Source organism: Cyprinus carpio, chromosome A25 (genome assembly GCF_018340385.1).
Source record: "Cyprinus carpio isolate SPL01 chromosome A25, ASM1834038v1, whole genome shotgun sequence".
Classification (NCBI taxonomy): Eukaryota; Metazoa; Chordata; class Actinopteri; order Cypriniformes; family Cyprinidae; genus Cyprinus; species Cyprinus carpio.
In genome coordinates this window covers 14,136,112-14,159,518 of record NC_056596.1, presented here as the reverse complement: position 1 = coordinate 14,159,518, position 23,407 = coordinate 14,136,112, and the positions used below count along the sequence as shown (strand labels likewise).

Here is a 23,407-nt window from a genome sequence, read left to right as displayed (position 1 = left end):
CTGTCGTCTTCCGTGAAAGATAATGATTTTATTGGCTTTGTTATTATAAATGATATGCTTGATGTGACCTTTGGCTTCCTATCGGGACTCATTCATTTTCAGAACTGTTTAACAGTCTTCTCTGAGTGAAATGCTGGATTTTCAGGCTGTGAGTAAGTGTTTGGGGAGTCATGCTGAGTTAGATGACCTTCTGATATTCTGTCACCTCAAGGTTAATTTTCCATCCGTCTCAGACCTCCCTTCTGGATCTTGTGTGAATTAGGTTATTAACACAATATTTGATGTGAATTCGTCCAGAAAAAAATACTTCATGGTTAAGCCTGAGCTTATAAAATATAGAGAGAACCTACAGTGACGTATCGCTCAAATATTGGTTACATTTATGAATGTTAGACTATAGATTTTACTGCAAAATATGAAAACTAGGTCAATATATTGGCTAGACTGATTATTATGTCAATTTTGAGATTTACAGACAGCCTTGTCATTTAATAATAAGTATTTTATGAATTTTGGTTAATTGTAAATTAGTATTTGGTGTGTGTATGATACTGGCCGTCCAACTTTATAAATATAAGTTTTTGCCAAAATGGCAAAACCCATTTTGTTAAACCATAGAAACTGTTGGTTTGGTCACATCCTGTCTGTTTTACACATGTGAAGTTTTCGTTTTTGAAGTGTCTTGTTTCCTCTTCTGGCTTTTTGCGTGGTCAAATAAATGTCAGTGTACTGTGGAAAGTCATATGTACTCAGCAGCCAGTCTAGATATACTTACTGGCAGAATGTGAGTTTGCATTATCCAGTCGCACTGACTTTTTTTTTTTTAATAACTAACGGCTGAGGTTTTATTTGATTATGTGCGAAACTGAAATGCGAGTTGTAGTTTGGGTTAAACTGGAAAGACTGGATGAGTTGGATGTTATGAGAAGGAGTAGTTATGAGAAGTTACTGTAATTACATGCTCAAAAGCCACAGATTATGGCTTCATTAAGTCAGTAACAATTGCAATTGAAGTGACAGCAAATCGAATGGAAAAACTCCTAATATCATCGTTTGAACATGCAAATGCCAAAGCATAATATAAGTAGCCTATACATGTTTTTGCAATAAATATGAGCTGGTACTGTGGTCCAGTATACTCTAATGGTTTGATGTGAGTGTGTCTTGGGTGGGGATGGAGGTGGGGGTTGCAGACGCTCTATAAAGAAACTCCTCATTGACCATCTGACTCCATTAGACTCTTATTTGCTTATCAGCTCGATACCGGATATTTACATTCTTGAATGCTGATTTGACCAGCCAGTCTTTTGTTCTTTGACCTTTTTAAGCCTCTGAGTGTTGTAGGTTATGATACATAAAGGTATTTTATGTATAAAGCGTGAATTATTATTATTTATTTATTTTTTAATCGATGGTTGGGCACACGTGCATTTAAAAATATTATTATATTTATGCATTTAGTAGTCACATTTATCCAAAGTTATTTAATTTATTTATTTTGCTTAATTTTTTGGAAAAATAATATTATATTTTTATCCATTTTATTAGAAATGGATAAAGGTCAGTCATGGCATTGCAAACAAACAGGTGTAAATATGTGTATTTAAAATTATTATATTATATTATATTATATTATATTATATTATATTATATTATATTATATTATATTATATTATATTATATATGTGCATTTAAAATTATATTATATTGTTTTTTTTACATTTATACATTTATCAGTCTTTTTCTTACAACAGAGGAACAAACAATTTGGGATTATTTGTGTATAATGTTGAAAAATAATTAGAATATTTTTATTTACAAATTGTTAAAAATGTATAAAGGCATTTTATGTATAAAGCATGACTTTCTTGAAAAGTCATAGTTGGGTAACAAACAGGTGTGAAATTTGCATATTATATTATATTTTATTATTATATTATATTATATTTACATGTATGCATTTAGCAATAATTGTTATCTGAAGTGACTTAGAGTACAGTAGAAGGACATAACCAATTTGTCATTATTTTTTTGAAAAGTAATTATAATACTCAAGGCTGGAGTATTGTTTTTTGATCATCTCTGGTTTTGTGATTGATTAATAGGGTGTTGAGGATGGATTATATAATGAAAACCCTTGTGACGTGTGTGTGTGTGTGTGTGTGTAATCAGCAGTGCTAAACCCTCAGAGACGGACTGTATTGGGATTAGCTCAGATTTCTGCTGCTTCTTTAACTGATGTTGGTCAGCTGCTATATGTATTTACACACACACATCGGCTGTTTGCACTACAGTGGTCATCGTTTTGGACATGTCTGTCGGGCTGAAGTGACAAAAGAACGTTGTGATTGGTACCTTAAAACTTAGGGAAAAAATAATCCTGATTTATTAAAAGAGTTGGGAACAGAAAGTTAATGTGCTCTTAGAAGAACCACATGTAATAAGATATCACGAGAAAAGAGGGAGAGAGAGAGAGTGGTCAAAAGCCTGATCCAATGACCAAAATGAAAAGACAAGAGAAAATCCATCTTTTTTAATCCTATTTTTGACCATGTGACATCATAAACGCTCTTTAGATATCCAAAGTGACCAATCAGCACTGCATACATAGTGACAGTGGGCATATTCCCAAAGCATAAATACTTACCCAGCATACTTTGATGTGTGTCAGCAGTTTTGGGGGCTTAGGAGATGCTAAGTGTCCCTTAGAGGGGACAGCGTGGGATGTAATAAAAGTTTTCACTTTTTTGTTAGACTTTTCCTGCTGTTCAAACACAGACAAAGCTGTGGGTCCTGATAACTGATAAGAGTATTCATGTTGTAATTGTTTACACAGTGTCAGAGAACACATGCTTCCTTAAAGGGATACTTCATCCCAAAATGAAAATTTTGTCATTATTCACTTACTCCCATGTCGTTCCAAACCCATAAAAGCTTTGTTCGTCTTCGGAACACAATTTAAGATATTTTGGATGAAAACCGGGAGGCTTGTGACTGTCCCATAGACTGCCAAATAAATAACAGTGTCAAGGTCCAGGAAAGTATGAAGAGCATTGTCAGAATAGTCCATCTGCCATCAGTGATTCAACCGTAACGTTATGAAGCGATGAGAATACTCTTTATTTTTGTTTTCTTCGTGTACAAAAAGTATTCTTACCTTTTTGTAATTTTTGGCTGCTCAGCATCTACCTATGTTATGAGAGTCACTCACATGCTGATCATACTGTGCCAAACCTAATAATTACACAGAAGCCAATGATTCCGATTCCCTGGAACTTGTTGCATTAATGCGCTAACCATGAAACTTTATTTGGTAATGTAAACCCTTTTTTTTATCATATCATTGAAGGGTTTTTATAAATATCATAGTTATTAGCTTTTGAACTTGAACCATTGATGAAGAATAGTAGGTGCCTATGTATGTCTTCGTGGGGGAACTAGAGTTCTGTACTGTAGATTTGAAGGGTTGTTGGTGATCTGCAGCATTTATAATTTAATATGGTAACTTTGAGGTACCTTGTGTGTCTGAAGTAGTCCTGTGAATAGAAACGTTGAGTAAAATCTGTTGAAGATTAGACTACTTAAGTTTGCATTTGCTTTTACTTTTAAAACAAGGCTAAAGGAAACTACAGACTTTAACGCTTCATTTATGTTCATAACCCTTACAAAATGACTAACAAGAAAGTGCACATGTACTGTAAGAGGTAATTACCAGAACAGGATGCCGAGGATATGGGTCATGTGCGAAGGTTAGACCACAAGAGCTTTGATTATCAAGAGCTGCAAATGCTACAACGGTTGTGTACAGTATATAGCTATACTCAGGTGGCTAAAGATTAATCATCTTGTGTCTTCAGATCAACTAACCAATTGGAGTGCTGAAGGATAGGAGCATAATAAGAAAGAAGAAAGGAATGTTAAGTATGCCAGTAGGAAATCTGTTGCTTTGTTTGTTGTGTATTATGTTTAAAATATCTTGATGTGAGCCTAAGAAGTTTAAGAGGTGAAACCTGAAAAGGTGTGTCTCAAGGTTCTAGGTTCAATGTTTGATTAGGAGGATCTGAAATGCACAGTGTTGAGGTACTCCAGGACCAGTGTTGGGAAACACTGAGCTAGGAAACTAGAATTAGCGGATCCCTTGGGTGTACACTGTGTTAAATGACTGACTTTACTTCCAGGAGCCTCCAAAACCTCAGGCCACACTGCCCGAGACTACCAAAAGAAGCTTAGCATCTGGGCCCTCAGTGAATACAGTGTTAGCAGAGCACAGGTGCCTCCAGGCCACTCTGCACATACTGTACAGTGTGATCTGACCACTAGGGCCCATGGGTTTCTTTGTACATACAACAAATGTGTTGCCCCCTTTGTGCATTAAATGAGAAAGGCCCCTCAAAAAGAACAGTCTGATCTGAACACCAGGGTCCCCCAGTCCAGTACAAGCTTAAACCCAGGCCACCTCCATAGATATGTGCCCAGGAACCCCTTTGGATAGAATTCTGCCCTGCCAGAAATGGTGTCTTAAATTTGATTGACTTCAGAGATCTGGAAAGAGGCGTAACATGATAGAATTTTCATAAATAACATAAACTAACATACATGTTAGTGGACAAATGACTGGAGTGTAGGTTGTTGGCTAAGTTGGCAGAAAAGACCTCTTGTATTTATAAAGAGCCTGATGCTTCAGGGCTCTGAAAGCTGATTGTCTAGGGCATCCTCCAAGGTTTTATCTCACCTAGAGGGGACGACACTGAGACCATCGCCTGAGATAAAGATCGTGACCGTGGGAAAGCTCTTGAGTAGAAGGAAGAGTAACCTAGTCTTGACTCCAAGGTCATTATCAGAAAGGTTAATCAGACATATTCAGACTAAATTATGAGACCTAAATGTGAATGAGAAATTAACTGTCAAGGGTTGTTGGAATAGTAGTGATTAGAGAGGCCACACAACTGCATGTTGCATTCCTAGAAATAAAGAAGAATTTCACAACAATGCCATAGAAGAACCGATTTAGGTTCCCTAAAAATGGTTCTTCTGTAGCATCACTGTTTTGAAACCTTTATTTTTAAGAGTATAAAGAATATTTTGTGCAGTGGAAAGGTTCCATGGAAATTAAAGTTTCTTAATTGAACCACAGATGCCAGTAAAGTATCTTTATTTTTAAGAGTGTGATACAGAGTGATCTGGTCTAAATGAGGAAGTTTAAGGGACTAATTACCGGATCTTGTGGGACACCAGTGGTTAGGGGGCGGGGAGAACACTGTGAGACTTTCAAGGTAACCTGGAAAGACCTGTTATCCCAAGAAAATACAATTCTAAATGCGCTCAGTCAGCTTTGAGATCAACAGGTGGTAGATAACTGTAAATTACTGCAGACAGATCCAGAAAATCAATACAAAACTAATCAAGGACATTCAAGCCGGGTGTAAGGGCTTCGGTTATGGCGAGTGGAGTTGTTTCGGTACTTACACACGGTGTAAGGTCTTCAACCTTCAAGCCCTTTGTAACCAGTAGCTTTGTGATCAACGTTCTCTCTAGTTATCAATCTCTATTGTAGTCACAACCAATTAGTGCATTTCACTCGGGAAGTATCAGTACCATTCTAGTCCTCATCCATCTTTAATATTGTCAGTGGAACACGCACACATACACACTGGGATTAATGAGCAGAAGCCAGGTGTGTGTGAGGTGCTTTATCTAGTCTTAATGAATGCGAGGGTAGCAGATCTCTGTAGTCGCCCATGCATCAATGCTTGTCTGTCATCATTATGGACATGTATGTGTGTGAGTGTGTTCATTTGTGGCCAACAAAGCACTATGACACATCATCCATCACTCAGTCTTTTATCCCTGCTGTTTCTCCCATTGAATTTGCATGAGCTGGTCATGTCGACAAGGGCTGGGTCAATTTGCATTGGCTGTACTGTCTAATGAACAAGCTTATTAGAGAGCCAGTGGGACTGTTTTTGCTGACTCGAACCGCAGCTAAAGCCTCTGGGAAAAACAGCACAGCAGGATTTCATCTCTGAGAGAGAGGAGATCTTCACATAGCAAGCCTTGGGTGCTTTTAGTGAGCCATTTTAAACATTTGGCAATTCATTCTGCATGGCCAGCTGGAGATCTGATGATTTTTGTACAATATCCTTTTTGTGTTTGTATTTGTATATGTGACTATACTCAAAGGTGTGAGCTTATTAAGCCACAGACATACAGTAAATCCTGCTAGATCAGGGATTAAAAAAATGCTTCTTTTCGGCGGTAGTTTGAGGTGTAGGTGTGTCTGTGGATGCATAGGTGTGATATGATGTGGAATATTTCACTGAGCATGCTAAATGACTAATTAACTCTTTTAATAAAGTTGTAGTTCATGCTAAAAACTGCAGTGAAGCCGCAAAGTTTATTGTTGTCAGAGCAACATATAATCGTTTAATTTACCAAATTTGCTTCTGTAAATAGTTTGATATTAATATGTGCAAGTAGAATATCATGGTGACTTATGGTACTATGTTTTTGTCCTTTTGAACTTTTGCTGTGTTGTTTTTGTATAGCTTTATCCGTGCTACAGTAATTCCCATTTACTTTACTGTAAAAGAGCAGCTTGGACATTCTGCTAAATATCTAATTTCATGTTCCACAGAATATGGAACAACATGAGGGGGGATTAGATGATGACAGAATTGTTGTTTTTGGGAGAATGAGTGTTTTAAGGCATCCTAGAGAAATAAATGTTATCTCTGTCCCACTCCTTGACATAACAGCTTATAAATCACTCGGCGTTGAGAGGGTCGTCTCTCCCAGAATGGCTGTTTGTGCCGGAAGATACCTGTGGCTTTTCTCATTTCCACAGCGACCAGAGACTCTCTGTTATCTCTGATTGACACCATCCAGGAGGGAAAGTGTGAGCGGCAGAGATGAGAGGAAGGGGGTGGTGAGCGCATGCGAATTCAGTAGCAGATTGATTGAGGATGTTTGTCAAGAGAAAGAGAGAATGAGGGAGATAAAGAGAAGAGGCCTCGTTGTGGAAGGGAGACAGCTGTGTTTCAAGAGCGCATGAAATGATGATTTGATTGATAAGCCCTTAACAGGATTGGAGAGTGGTGGATATGGTGGTTTGCTTAATGGCAGGGAGAAAACAGTGTTTCAGTTATATGCTGCACTTGTTTATAACTTTATTATGAATCCTATTTACATAGTGTATTAATGATATTCTTAATTAATTTAACCACATTTTGTTGTTTTACGCTGTTGTGTTTTACTTTTTTATTGTTTTATTTAATTTTTGTTCACTACGAAAGAAGCCGAAATGTTTTTGTTTGATTGATTTTTATTATTAATTTTATTGTTGTATTTTATTTTTTAGCTCATTATGAAAGCTAAGAGGCCATACTTTTTGTTTTGTTTTGTTTTGCTTTGTTTTATTTTACTTTTACTTCATTTGATTTTTTTTACATTTTGTTTTATTTTTGTAGTTTACTAAGAAAAAAGCTCTAAAGAGGTCGTTTTGTTGAATTTTACTTTGTTTTATTTTTGTTTTGTATTTTGTTTTAGTTCAATAAGAAAGCTGTAAGAAGCTATGCATTTTTGTTTTTTGTTTATTTTATGTTTAGTTCACTACAAAAGCCCTAAGAGGCCATATGGTTTTGTTTTGATTTGTAAATTTTGTTTTATTTTTTATTCACTAAGAAAAAAGCTCTGCATGCTCTTTTGTTGTATTTTAGTTGTTGTTTCTTATTTTATTTGCAGTTTACTACAAAAGCTCTAAGAGGCCATACATATGTTTTGTTTTTGTTTTTGTTTCAATGCAGAAGCCATTAGAGGCTGTGCATTATTGCTATCTTCTGTCGTGTTTTGTTTGTATTTTGTTTTTTTGTTTTTTTTCCCTTTGCTTTGTTCAAAAGTCTTATCAGATTTTTTTTGTTTGGCAGCTGATATATAAAGAGAACAAATTGCAAATGATGTGTTATATTGTGCCTGAATTATAGCGATATTTAAGATTAATTAGATTAATCTGTTCAGTTCAACCACAGGACATATTATGTTCTCTTACTCTGCCTGTTTGGATGCGTAAGGCTCCATTAAGTCGTAATGAAGTTGTGGCTGATGGGAGAGGATGCTGCTGCCAGCTCTCCTAACTGCCCTAAGTTCATTATTAATTGTTTTGCTCGGTTCAGCAGAAGGGCAAGGGTGAGGCAGAGTTTATCACGATAAAGCAAGCTTTTGTTTGTTTCTGATAGAAACGCCGGCAGTAAATGATAGCTGGAGGTGTGTGAGAGAGAGATACACAAAGGAAGGAAGTTGTTGAAAACTCACAGTTCAGATCTGGAACTTAACATGTGAAATGTTTAACATGTCTCTTAACATGTTCTCCCCTTGAAAGAAAGAAAGAAAGAAAGAAAGAAAGAAAGAAAGAAAGAAAGAAAGAAAGAAAGAGAATGTAATGTATGTAATGTATGTAATGTAAATGTAAAACCATTAACCATTCTCGTCCTGGTGGTCTGACCTTGTCATAGTTGAATTCTGGTTGCCGATCATTTTTTAGGCAAACCAGTTAATGTATCGCTAAATCATTGCAAGCAACATATGCAAATAAATGTGGTTATCAGTTTATGCAATTCATTGTTAGTAAACTTCCCCTTTATGTTTTAACCTATGTTTACAGGGAATAATAGTCTGAAAAATCTTTTTTTTTTTTTTTTTTTTTTTTTTTTTTTAAAGAACAGTTTATTGCACCTTTAAAAATAATTAAAAACGTAAATGAAAAGTATGAAATTTTTTTTTGAGTATCATATTTTATACATCATGCTTTCATATAGTCTGATATATTACGAATATGGAGCTCAACTAGGAGAAAAAACATCTTTGTTCAGAGTCACAAACTGAACAAAAATATGCAATTTGCTGCAGTTGCTGATATTTATAGGGCCAAAAATAAGATGAAATTGTGATGTTTGTCATGTAAATCAATGAGATCTTTATGACAGAATAACAGAATACTTACATAAATTGCATATTAATATAAATTGTCACTCTGTATCTCACAATTATGTTTTAGTAAGATGATATTTAAATTCTTAGTTTTATGATCACAGCCTTTATGTATATTATTGTGGAGGTAAAACATTTACTGTTTTGTTTTGCATATTGTTATTTAGTTTTTTTTTTCTGATTTGTTTTCAGATTTTTATGTTTTCATTTATGTTTGCTTTGTTCCACTATTGTTATGCTACTTGTTTTGTTTTGCATTTTGTTTAATACTGTATTTTGTATTTTAATTTTTAGATTTTTTTGATTTTGCGTTTTTATTTGTTAAAGTTTTTTTTATCTTTCTGATTTGTTTTGTGATTTGTTTTTTTATTTGCTTTTGTTTCCGTTTTGTTTTGAATGTAGTTTTTTCTGATTACTTTAATTTTTGCATTTGTTTTGTTCTGCTATTTGTTTAATGCAAAGCAGTACAATGATGATTGTGAGATGAACAAATATAAGTTCCTTCATAATAAATTGTTCCTCAACAGCCTGATGATTATATCTGATACTCACATTTTAACGTAATTTTTCAACAAAACAAAAAAAAAATTATATGTGGTAAATTAAGTAAACCAAAGCTGCTTCAGTCCAGTAAGTGTTCATCTTAAAAAATATTACCGACAGTATACGTTATTCTAGTTTACTTCATCAATAAAGATTTCACAGCAAAAAGACACAAGGACCACTAGTTACGAGTGGACGTTTTTACAATTATACCAAATTATACTTTCTAAAAAAGTATAAACTATCAATCAGATGACAGAAGGCATGTAGGTAGATTCTGTACAACAGGTTTTTCAGCAAAGTTTTGATCAAGTTGATAATTTTTTTTTATTAAAAAATATGTTATGTTAGTATTTGGTAGGTTTTGTACACACACACACACACATTCTCTCCTTCATCTTTGAATCAGAGCTTGTGCGAATCAAAGCTCGCTTGCAGTGGAGATAAAAATAGATTTGAGTTGAACTCAATTTTTAAATTTGAGGATATCACAGAGTCTCGTTTACAGGCTGAATGTCAGCCTCTACATTTCCTCTGTGATTGTGAATTCAGTTTTGAAGAGAAATTACATCTTTCTATCTCTGCAGGTATGAGCCATGAGCCAAAGTCTCCATCATTAGCCATGATTTCGGCAGCACCATGCAGCATGGCGACGGTAAGCCCCCTCACTCCCTCTCCCATCAGCGGAGCAATGGTAGCCAACGGGAGAGCCGCGTCGTAGTATTGTGGATAGTGGGTATTCGCCGCTGTTCTCAGGATGGTCGAAAAGGCCGAAGAGCCAAGAGGTGAGCGCTCCTTTTCCTCTGCTCTTTACCCACCAGTCTTTATCATCTCACCCATGATGCCCTGCTGAACAGCCAGTAGGTGTGTTTGACTTGAAGCGGCGCTGCACAGACCGATCAGTGTATGACGTCAAAGTACCGCGAGATCTGTCTGCGCAGCGCCGCTTCAAGTCAAACACACCTAATGTTGCTGTAGTCAGCAGATCTTTACTAATAGTGCAGCAACACTATTGCACTTTAATGTCCTGTTTTACTTAGAGGTAGTTTCTACCCACAACCTCTTGTCTTTCTAAGCCATTCTTTTTTTTGTTGTTCTGCTATTTGTTTATTTTGTATTTTTTTGTGATTTTTGTTTTTATTTTATGTTTTTTTTTGTGTGTGATTTATTTCAGTTTAATTTATTTTTGTTTTTTTTTTTATTTGTTTTGTAATTTTGTGTTTTATTTTTTGAGTGATTTGTTTTGTGATTTGATTTATTTCATTTTCTTATTTTTGTTTTGTTTGTTTTGCTTTGTGTTCTTTCTGTTTAGTTTTTTGTTCTGCTATTTAATTTTGTTTTGTTTTTATTCTGCTTTTTAATTTGTTTTGTAATTCGATTTGCGTTTTCATTTATTTTTGCTGTTTAATGTTTTTTTTTTTTTTTTTTTTTTTTGCTTAGTCATTAATTTTTCTGATTTGTTTTGTGATTTTTGTGTTTTCATGTATTTTTTGTTGATTTTGTTCTGCCATTAGTTTTTTGTTTTGGATTCTTTTTTTTCTGATTTGCTTAGAATTTTTGCATTTTCATTCAGTTTTTGACTTGTTTTTGTTTTTTTCTGCTGCTTTTTATCCCTGATTTGTTTTGCGAATGTTTATTATTTTTGTATTTTCTGCTATTTGTTTTTAGTTTTTTTGTTTTGTGATTTTTCTTTTTTTTTCTCCTCTGTTTCTATTATGGGTTGCCACTGCTTACATGGTGACTGACATATTATGCATTGTAATGTCATTACCATCAGCATAGTTGCAGTAAGTCTTTTAAAGCAGCATGTAAACAAGCACGCCACCATATGTACGCGTGTAATATGGACAGCCATTCTTTGCTCAGCATGAGTATGAGTGTGGGTTGTGGTTTCTGTCAACAAATTGTGAATAGATTTGAATAATATTTGCATATGGGTTTGCAGCATTTCAGATGGCTGGCACAACATTTATCTGCCCATCTGTCTGTGTGATTGTAATAGTCAACGCCAACAAAACCTGAACACACACACACACACACACACACACACATTACATACAATATCAAGTTTTAGACAGTGTTTTCTACTGTTGTCTTGGCATTTAAGATCTAGAATAGATCTACGAAATTGTCATTTGTCAGAATTGTTTCACTCTACATTATATGAAAACAACATCGGCTGAAAGACAAGATATTCAATTGCATTATGTTTTGAAGAAAAACAGTGCAGTTTAACAAGCGTCTTCTTAAAGGAGCTCAAGCATACATGGTTTGGCCGTGTGTTTATCGACATGATGCATTGTGAGTGATCATTATATTCGTCTCTCCAATGCTCTGAGACAGAGAGAAAAGGATTATATTGATTGGTTAAGAGCTTGTATGCCAGTAATTTCTATAGAGCTTCTCTAAGTGTCTTTTTACTGCTGTCTCTTTGAGTTTATCACGCTGTGCATACGGCTCTGCCTCTGCTGGTCACTTTATGCGCTCGTACACTCTTGACTAGGGTAATTCAATGACAGTCAATGCTCTGTCTCAGATTGCTAAGCCTGTTTGGAAAAGCTGTCTTTTGTTTAAGGCTTTGGGGCTTTTCCTCTCTGTGTGTCTGTGTGTGTGTCCTTGCTGATGCTGGTTGTCCTATGTACATTTTTTTTTAAATATATAGTTAAATGGTACTGATGAATGTACTGACAAGCATTTATGATAATATTGTTTAAGTTTAAATTTGTTTTTTGTGTATTTAATTAATGGTAATTACACATTTGTAATGATGAAGTTATAATTTAGTACATTTAAAATGTATTATCTTTAAACGAAGTATCAAATAACATACTAGTTAAAATGATAATCAAGTACTTTACACGTGCTTTAGTATTTTAGGGCACTTTCACATCTGTAGTTTGGTTCATTTGGTCCGGACCAAGGGCAAAAAATTATACATTGTAAAAAAAAAAAGGATCGTTAAAACAATGATTTAAAATGTACTTTCAAGTAAAACTGTTAATTTGACATTATTACAAACACTTTATTTTATGTAGCGCCTTTAAAAGGTACTTCTCAAAGCATTTTACACTAAAAAGGATAAAAAGTGCACTAGTTTGTTTTATTGGGTGTTTTATGGTTTATTGTAGTGTGTCTATTTTAGTTGAGTTAGTTGGGATTTTATTTTATTAATATTGCTATCTGCTACTACAAGTGCACATTCAATACAATTAATCACTCTTCTTCTCCACAAAAGCAGGGAGTTGCTATTGGGTGCTGTTGATAGATGTTGACTTACCAAATATCAACTTTCTTGCTTATAAATATGGCCTTCAATGAAAGTTTAGGGGCTTTCCCACCAGTTTTATTATTATATCTGATGTAGCGTGAATAGTGTGGGACGAGTTTCTTTGGCTTTCGAAAACCCCTTACCGTGAATACTGGCAAGAGTAATAGCGACGCTTTCCTTTAACCACTTAGTATGAGCTGTCAAAGCTTTCTAGGTAGAAAAATATCAGATATGTGAAAGACGTAAGTCAAATTTACCACAGGAGTAAAGTAGTAGAAAAGCGTGAGTCTTATCAGCTGTGTGGCAGGCAGCGGCGCTCTGAGGAGGCCTGACCTACTTTACTCTTTGTGTTGGGTGTCTTATATAGATACTGCTCTTAGCGGCTGTGGGGTTTTTCTGTGCTGTGTGGTTTTCGAGCTTTGTGCGTAGGTTTCTGGCTTAATAAGGAAAGTCATTTCTCACATGCACTCTCTGCAATCGAAACCGCAAGAAGTGCATATTGTGGAAGGGCTAATGTACAGTCTGCCGTTCATTATCAGCGGCAGGGCGAGCAGAGCTTGTGTCTGGATGGACGTGATCCTGCTTATTACACAGCTAGGTGCCAAATAGATAAATACATGGATCTGAACTATTGATTTAAGTCTGAATTGTTGCATTGTCTACCATCCCTATCTAAACCATTATATTACAGGAAATAATCTGCCTAGCAACTGGAACAGCGTAACAATATTAATAGATAAATATATGTTAAATAAGTTGTTAATCTGAAATTAAAGTTCATATATTTGTGTGGTTTCTTTTCTCATCCTGATCTTCACGTCCTTCACTGGTGCTTTGTTTCTCAAGTGACATTTCCATCTTCTTGCTTCTAGTCAGTAGTCAGCGCTCAGAAGTTCCTGTTTACCATGAAAGAAATACTGAAGTCCTGCAGGCCTGTTTTTACTCTGGCAGCAATTAATATTGAATTTTATGTGATTTATTTGTTTAATTTTATTTTAATATAGAATTTTGTTTGATGTGAAAGTATAGAAGTCTGCATAATGATGAGAGATGAAAGTATTTTAATATATTCTATAAAGTTTTAATATATTCGAATATATGTTACTATTCTTTATTATATTTTATTTAACATTATTTTAGCATGCATTTAAATATGTATATGTGTATGTATGTGTGTGTATATATATATACACCCACACACACACACACTATGCATTTAAATATGTATATGTGTATGTCACCACACTATATACATGTCCATATATACAAAATATTTATTAAATGTATTAATGTTTTTTTTTTTCAATATTGCTTAACACGTCTGTCTTATTTAAATTCACATAATTTAATATGTATATAACACCGGTCTAATATCTAATTAAATAAAATTTAATTTATGTATACAATACTTTTTGCATTTATATTTGATAAGATATGGGAATAAATGTTTTTTATCTTATTCATTTTAATATAAATTATTATGAATTAATAAACTACATCTAATTAATTTGACTAACTTAATAATTTTCAGTTAATTTTTCTATATATGTTTTTAATATATTATTTTAATATATATTATATGGTATTAAAATAGTATATTTAAATAAATAAATAATATTTTATTATATATAATAAATAAATAAACCAACAATTATGACAATTTAAATATATATATAGATATAGTATATCTACGTATATATATATATATTCTATATATATATATATACCAACTATATATAATTATATATATATATAGATATATATATATATAGCTGCCCTTATATATATAAATATATATATATATTATTTTTCTTTTTTTCTTCAAGATTTCTTCTAAGGTTCCGTTTCTAGCCATTGTATGTTTCATCACATGTTTTCTTCCCAGTAAAATAATTGTGTTAATAAATAGATTTATATTTGATAACGTATGAAAATAAATTATTACAGTGTATTTACACGTGAATTTTTATTTAAATGAAAATGATGTTTAATATGAGAGATATATATATAATATGAGGTGTGTTGCTGTATAAAGCAGTGAAAAAGTACACTATTTAGCCGATGTTATACACACATTTGAGTGCCCAATGCTGATAATGACCGTTTAGAATGAAGTATTCTGGATTTTGGTGTTATAAATGTTTATTAAATATTGATAAAAATTTAGTTTGTATTTTTTTTCTTTTGTTTGTTTGGTTGTGAGACTGATATTTTTTCTGTGTTTTGCATAGACAATTCAGACATGTGTGTACACACACACATATACACACACACTCTAATGGTCTTTGATCACAGTAAAATGCTGCATTACCGCGGCATGAGTGTGTGTTTGTGTTCATGTGTGTTTACCGCAGGGAGATGGCAGTGTTTGTTTCTTTCTCTCTTTAAACTGGCATCTGATCTGACAGCCCAGAGGGGCCTTTGATAGCAGCGAGGCTGGCAGTCAGGGAAGTGATGATGTATGTTCACTTCATCTGACAAGTTGTTAGTTCAGTCTGGCATGCAAACACACATAAATAAATCCCCTTACTTTGCCACTTCTTCTGGTCTGTCTTTGCCTCTGATGTTATTATACTGTACGGTTCTCTTCGATTGTTGAATGTTGCAGTTTATGAGAAAGCACTCTTTTGTTGAAACCTTGGCAGAGCAGTAAGCGCATGAACGCCAGGCTGACAGAGCTGTGAGGTTCATGTGGGAGCTGCAGATCTAATACATTGGCTGTTTGTTTACTAAAATAATTGTATTAATTTTTTTTTTGACAATATATGAATATAAATTCATAAATTTGCATCTTATTTTAACATAAATGAATGACTTATTTTATTTGTATATATGTTTTATTGTAATATATTATTTTAATATATCATGTTTGGCATAAAAATAATAAATAATGTATTAAAATATATGAAAATAAATCCAGTATTTTAATAAAATATTTCTTCATTTTTTTCTTTCAAAATTGTCAAATCTTCTGTATTACATTTAAATTAGAAATAAATTCATATATAAAATAAGTGTTAATAAATTATTTTATCTGATAATAAACAAAAATAATGATTTTAAATCTACTTTGTTTTTATTTATATTATTTTGATATTAAATACATATGATATAAAATAATATAATAAAATAAAGACAGTTGTTTATTGTATTTATATCTATTAATATAAATAAATAAAATAAATAAATATGATAAAAAACAATTTTTTTCAAGATTGATCAGCTGTAGGGATGGGTATCGGTAAGGTTTTAATATAAATATAAATATTAAATGAAATGAACCTGAATAAAGAAGTAACGTAAAACAAACTGACAAATACAACAAAACAAAGATACAAATGAAATAAACTATGTTTAAGTGAATACTCTCCAAGCCGGCCATTTTGACATATTTTGTGTGTATTTGATTGCTTGGACGTGCACCCGAAGTGTAAATTGCTTGTCTATTGTGGTCCGTATTGCAGCGCGTGTACACATTTCAGCCTGAGGAACAGCATCTTTTGCGCGGAATATTGTGGATTATTATTTATCAAACATGTCCCTCAATTTAGCAACATTAAAGACGGCATTTTACAACAATCACTAATCATGCTAACTCTGGCGCTAAGTTTGGGTTTTAGGGAGTAACGTATACGCTGTTAAGGGAAGGAAGTTGCACTAGACAAAAAGCGGCTAGTTTTTAATAGTTTTACGTCATATCTTCTTTTTTTAGAATCCAAAATCGAAATAAAAATAAAATTATCTTAATATCACAGCCACAGGCCTGAAGAATAAGCAGACGTTTAAATGTTTCGTTCTCTCCTCTATGATAATTAAACAGCGCTTTCATGTTGCATGTGTTGTAGCTCCTCCTCGCGTTAGGTGATCTCGCTTCTGAATTGCGAACAGCAGAAAATGTGTATTATAGAAATGTGTTATTATTATTGCATATAAAAACAGCTGGTGACTCTGGTGAGATAGACTTTGCAAGAGAATATCTATAGGCTATAACAATAACAAATGTAGGCTATGTGCGTCTTCTTTAAACTCTCCAGTACCGACAGCAGAACCGTTACCGTCAGAGCTTATCGATACTCCGGTCTTTAAAAATTTAGCCCCGTGGCCCATTTAATACCAGGTTACGGAACCCATCCCTAATCAACAGTCTTATATTTAATTAAATTCAGTTGATATGAAAAGTCTTATTGATTTATCTGAACTCATCTGTCTTCTCTTTCACAGGCTCCATTAGTAGCGAGTCATCACATGTTTCCTCCCCGGTGGCCAATCACATTTCTCCGGTCAGTACGCCTAAGCGGGTTGCCATGGGTACCAGCCTGGGCCCGCCCACGGGCACCCCTCCTGTGGTCACCATCGCCCCGACTAAAACAGTCAATGGCTTCTGGAGGTCTGAAGGACGCCAGGTTAGACAGAACTGAGTTTTGTCATAGCATTTATTACTACCCCCAACACTGCATGTTTTGTCTCTCTAAAGACAAGTTCACACTACAGGATTTCAAGCCCAATTTAAGACAGATTTGCAAGTAAACAAGCTGTGATTGGGGGAAATCAGTGGATGATCAGTGCTCGGCAATCTTTATGTGTAAACTACTCAACGACGCATCAAAGAGGCTCGCTGCCAGCAAACGAATATCTAGCATGCTGAATATCTGGACCTGTTAGCCGACTCGACATCACGTGGTGTCAGGTGTCGCGACGAGATACAGCCAATGAGAGCAAGGCATGGGTTGAGAGCAGCAGAAGTTTTCAGAACAGATCATCACGCAAAGAGCTTGCAGCGCTAATTTCTTTCCAAAAGCCATTTTCAAATCAACAACTCCTGTTTCAAGACGTTTAAAGTCGTGAAGTGTGAGCTTTATCTGACACACACATTTAAGATTGTGGAGTCTTTTACTAATGAGCTGCTGAGTTTGATTAGGGAGATGTCTAAAATGTGCAGTGTTGGGGGTCCATGTATGTTTTGAGTTCATCTGTATATGCTAGAGCATTCATAAAGGTTGACAAAACTCATATGGCCATTGAAAATTACACACAGAAAACATCAATTATAGAGTAAATGTGAATTTATTCATTTATTTGTTTGGCTGGTTGTTTTAGAAATATTATTCATTTCTGTTTGATTATGAATATAAATTCACATATTTACATCTTACTTATTTTAATAAATTATTTATTGAATTTTTATGTATACTTAATTTTGATATTTTAATTTCATGTATATGATAATAAAATAGTGTATTAAAATAAATGAAAAGAAATCCAATATTTGAATAAAATATTTATTAATTTGTCTATTTCAAGATGGATCTTATATATATACACATATATAACATTTATTTGATAATATGACAATAATGATTTATAACTTTAAAATAAAATATTAATAAAAATAATTAATATAATAATATATTTTAATATGTATTAAAATATGTATTAAATGTATCTGTATTTAAATAAATAAATCAATAAATAAATAAATAATTGTGATAACAGAATAGTTAATAATTTAATTTAACATTTTTCAAGATTGCTCAATTCATCTGTACTATATTTATTATTTGATAATATAGGAAAATAAAAGAATATATTTACATTTAATTTAACAGAAATGAATGATTTCTATAAATGAATGATATGAGATTGTAAAATAATATATGTTATATATGTAAATTAAAATTATAAATAATTTATGGTATTAAATGATACAGTTATAAAGTTATTGTACATTATTAGCTCTTCATTATTGAACACAGAGAACTACAGTATGACATTTGACCAACAAGCCGATGATGAAAAAAGGTGATACGACTTAAAATAATCTTCAGAGATGGTCTGGCGTCTTAAAATCTCTGTTCATTTAAATAATCTATGATCTGCCATGAGCACAAAGGAATAGTAACTAGTCCAGCATGCCGTGAGGTCATTCATTTGGTCGTGAAATGAAAACCGTATGTTTATGACGGTGACTTTTCCTTCATCTTTGCCAATCAATACAAACAGAACCATCTCTCCATACCTCCTGATCCGCAGACTTCTGCTCTGAAGAGGGATTGAGGTCCTGATGGGCTCGCAGGGTTTAAATTGGGCTGGATTAGTGCAAATGGGGAGATCTGTGGGGGTCCTGCATGTCCATTATTTCGGTGACTCTCAGGCGCGACGACAAGATCATGCCAGAAGAGTGTGTGTGTGTGTGTATGAATGGTTTGTTCAGCTCTCGTTCTGTGTGGCTTTGTAAGTTTATTAAGCTCTGCAGTCAGGGGACATCAGAGAGACAATAGGCACTTTTCCCCTGATCAAACTAGCCTCTCTCTGTTTACACAAAGAGTCTTCTGTAGCTCGGCCCGGAGAGAGAGAGACGGGACGGGATAGAGGAACCAAAGCTCTGGATATATTCAGTCCATTTTAAGTCCTGCTGTCTCTCTTCTTTGTGCCTGGCTTGACCACACACACACACACACACACATATGTCTGGATATATTCAGTCCATTTTAAGTCCTGCTGTCTCACACACGTATTTGTTCGCATAGTTCAGAAATTAAAATAATACAAAATGAAAAATGTAAAAAATGTAGAAAAAAAATAAAATCTAAAACTGAGAAGTACTAAAATTACTAAAACTGATATAAAATTAGATTATTTATAAAGGAATATAAAAAAACGAATAAAAATAACAAAAGCACATTTCTAAAACAAACTAAAATGAAAACCAAAAATATAAAAAGAATTAAAATTAATAATTAAAATTAATTAAAAATATGAATAAATATTTTAGTACTATATAAATAATCCTAAAACAACACCGTATTGAGCATGTTTATATATATATATATATATATATAATATATATATATATATATATATATTTGAATTAAAGTTTATTTTGCTTTTTCTGGGTTCAACGGTCTTAAAATCATAATGAAGAATTTTTTTTTAAAAGAAATCCGTAATTAATTTAACATAATGTTATATTATCTCATTAAAAAATATTGATTATGGTTATACTCACATGTATTTAAGCTGTAAGGGAAACTGTTACATACCACATGTACACATTTGGTACTTGGATATGCACATTCGTTTTAGAAAAGACCTGAAAATATGTTTTTCTTTATTTTGGACGTTCCAAACACTGACTGTGTGAGCGCAGCCATAGATCCGTTTACATTAATTCTCACTTTAATATATAAGGTGCTATGCATTGGTGAGAACAAATACATAGCACCTTATATATTAAATGATTATGGCTACAGCATATGTAACGTCTGTTCAATATTTACTGATCCAGAGCTGTGTTTTTTTTTGTTTGTTTATTTGTTTTTTACATGAAAATTTAATTCACTGACCGGACTTTAAAAAAAAAAAAAAAATTTATATAGGTCAATAACCTGCAAAATATTCCCATGATGCCTTAACATAAATGTTTTTTTCTTCTTTTAGGCTGATGCAGGATTAAGAGGGTCCAGCCATGAGCGTTTAGCCCCAGATCGGCCTTTACCGGGCCAGGAGAAGCCCTCCCTCTCTCTCCCTCCATACCTGGGTTCAGCCCATCCCTTCAGCATGACCCCGAGTGCTCTGATGCAGGACCCGCGTCTGCAGACCCAGTCAGTACAGCGGCTGTCACTCACATACTCACACCTGCACATCCTACAGCGCTCTGTCACTCATCCGGTGTTCCTCTCTCTCTTTCTCAGCTTGTCCCGGCAGGTTCCTCATATGCTGCTAGCAGGGGCTCAGGATGAGTATGTTCGCGATGGCTTTCGTCCGTACGCCTCCGCTGAAGAGCTGCGCATGCCTTTAGGGCTCCCTCTAGGGCTCACCCCAGGAACTGCAGCTGATGCTCTGGCGTACTTTCACTCAGGATATTTGCCTCACCCCTCACTCGCTTCATACAGGTGTGTGCTGTAGTTTGAATATTAAATACAATTTCCTATTTTAAAAAAGTATAATCTTAAAGTATACTTCAGTTTTGATGCAAATGCTTAGCTTATGCATGCAGCCGAACACTACTCTGTTTGATAGCATGCGCAAACGCAAGCAGTCATCACATGCGCGCTAGAAATATTCATCCTTGTCCAGTATTTGCGCTATTTCTCTCTAGAAGTTATGCACGATAAATATATTTTCGTACTCTTATAAACTGGAGTTGAAAGTTTTTGTTAATCGTCTCGGTTTGTTGTGGTTCCATCTTCTGTCCCTTTTTTTTTAACTATGAAACAACGACCCGGACAGTGGCGCCACCTTGTGGACAAATAAATTTAGTCATTTCAGTAGGAATCTACGCAATCCAGAAAAAAATTTCCCCATGCAGATTTCGCATTGGGTTCATTTGGTCATGCATATTCACCACGTTGTCCTGCAGAAAGATTCTTGGATTGATAGCGATTTCTGATAATAGACAATGGACCGAAATTTCGCCAAATTTTGTCCAAAGTATACTTTGATTTTGACGCAAATACTTTTGATGCAAACTAGAGTTTGCAATAGACTAATGCACAGACTTTCATAGTATAATCCAACACAGACGCTCCACATGCACACTAGAAAGATTCATCCTTGTCTAGTATTTGCGTTATTTCTCTCCAGAAGTTATAAGCGATAAATATATTTTCATACTTTTTTAAACTAAAATTGTGTGTATCTCTTAACCGTCTCAAAGACGCTGATTGTTGTTGTGTCTACATTAGTTTGATATTCCGTCTCCTTCGTCGCCATCATACAGTGGCGCCACCTTGTGGACAAGCTAAGTAGTATAAAAAAAAAATCAAGCAGTGGCATTCAATGTTGCTTTCACAATTTTCACAGACAAAATCTAGTAATTTCAGTAAGAATTTTGCACTGGGTTTATTTGGTCACGCCAGGTTGTATTCAATCGAATACATGTTTACCCAGTGAAATGCACCTCACAGACTTATAGTTTTTGCCTGTTAACAGCATAACATGGTACTAACAGCGTTAATGTCATGTGTTCGTCGCTAAATTCATTCTCAGGGTAAAAATGTGTGAAAAATGCTTTGGATAATATCTGCCAAATGCATACATGTAAATGTTTATCTCAGTAACTATTTTTGTACGTGTCCTCTGATCTGGTCGTTGCTTATATTACACCACAGTTATCACATTGCTGATAGTTGCTGATAGATGATTCAAATGTTTGGTTGTGAGCCCAGATATCTGATCTCAGTGTTACACCACCAAAGATGGTTACTTGCTTTATAGGGATTTTTGTTTAGTTTTTTGGTGATGCTTTTCTCTCAGCGTGTATTATAGTTGAAAAGCCAGATAATAAAGAAATGGCATGAAGTATTTCAAACTGTATTAATATATTTGTGTGACTCTAAACCATCAGATCAGCTTAGCTGTTCTGTGTGTGAATGTTTGGCATGCAGTCTCGTCTCCTGCACATGATTTAATGGCTTTAATGAGGGAAGTGAACCTCAGGCTTGGACACACACACACACACACACACACACACACAGATGAACTACTGCTGTCTGAGACACAAGATCTTGAGACAAAATACACACACATATCAGAACGGATGTATGTATGACTGACAAGTCTGTTGTTTTTGTATGCTAGATTTGTCAGTCCATTACCAAAAAACACTCCAAAAGTGAGTATTTCTCTATGGCAAGACAAAGACAAACAAATTTCAGACCATTCAGATCAAATACTGAAACGAAGCTGCAAAAACCATGAGAACATTATGACTGCCTACATTTACATATCAACATCTATTCAGTATTCAGAGTTCAGCCAATCAGAACAAAGGCAATGTCTTAAAGGTACAGTAGCAAAAAAACTTTAATTTGTATGTTTAGTGAGAGCGTGTAAAATAATCTGGACTTTGTTTGTGGATGTCCACACAGTCTGACAGTTTGAAAAGCACAGGAAATGTCCTGTTTTGTCAAATATATATTCAGTCTCTCGGTTTGATCCTCTTTTGTCATCTCTCTCTCTCTGTCTGTATGAATAACACCCTCAGTGTGTGTCTTGGTGGTGAGACAGCAGTGACAGAAATAGGCAGTGCTGTTCACGTCGGAGGCCAGAGAGCAGAGGTTAATGAACGAGCTGGTTATTTATGGAGGCACTAATTAGCTGCTGTCTCTGTCTCTGCTTCCTGTGGCTGATCAGGATGGAGGATTATTACAGACTGTCCGCTCTCCGCTCGCATTACTACCCGCTTCCAGAGGGGGCAACCCTGCCGGCCCTCCACCCGTCTGCTGTGCACCTGCCCATGCCCAGCGTCTTCTACCCTCCTGACATCACACACCAGTCGCTGTCAGCGCTGCACTCCGAGAGGTACATCAACACACACACACACACTACACATGTTCAAGATGGACTGGATAATTATAATGTCTGCAGCTTGCGCACTGAATCCCTTTTTTGTCATCTTCACCAACTGATAAAGACAACACTGAAAAAAAAAATAGCGTAGAAACAATTTCACTCAGAAATTGCTAGTAAATTACAGAGAGACAGCATGTAACACACTGAATTAAACATGAAACGCTGACGTATAAAAACTGAAATGGTATTTCCTTGTAAAACATACTCTAATAATCTGCATTGTTTTGTAGATAATTTAGTTTAATTTTATAACATCATTTA

General features: G+C 34.5%; 1 protein-coding gene across 1 annotated transcript in view; it reads left to right on the top strand.

Moving 5' to 3' along the window:
• Positions 1-23,407, top strand: part of LOC109062060 (genetic suppressor element 1-like) — a 51,111-nt gene that overhangs the window by 16,730 nt on the left and 10,974 nt on the right. Inside the window, exons 3-6 of the mRNA XM_042715924.1 lie at positions 17,015-17,196; positions 20,231-20,394; positions 20,485-20,685; positions 22,928-23,095. Coding sequence (XP_042571858.1) covers positions 17,015-17,196; positions 20,231-20,394; positions 20,485-20,685; positions 22,928-23,095 — 715 coding nt within the window. The remainder of the gene's footprint in view (positions 1-17,014; positions 17,197-20,230; positions 20,395-20,484; positions 20,686-22,927; positions 23,096-23,407) is intronic.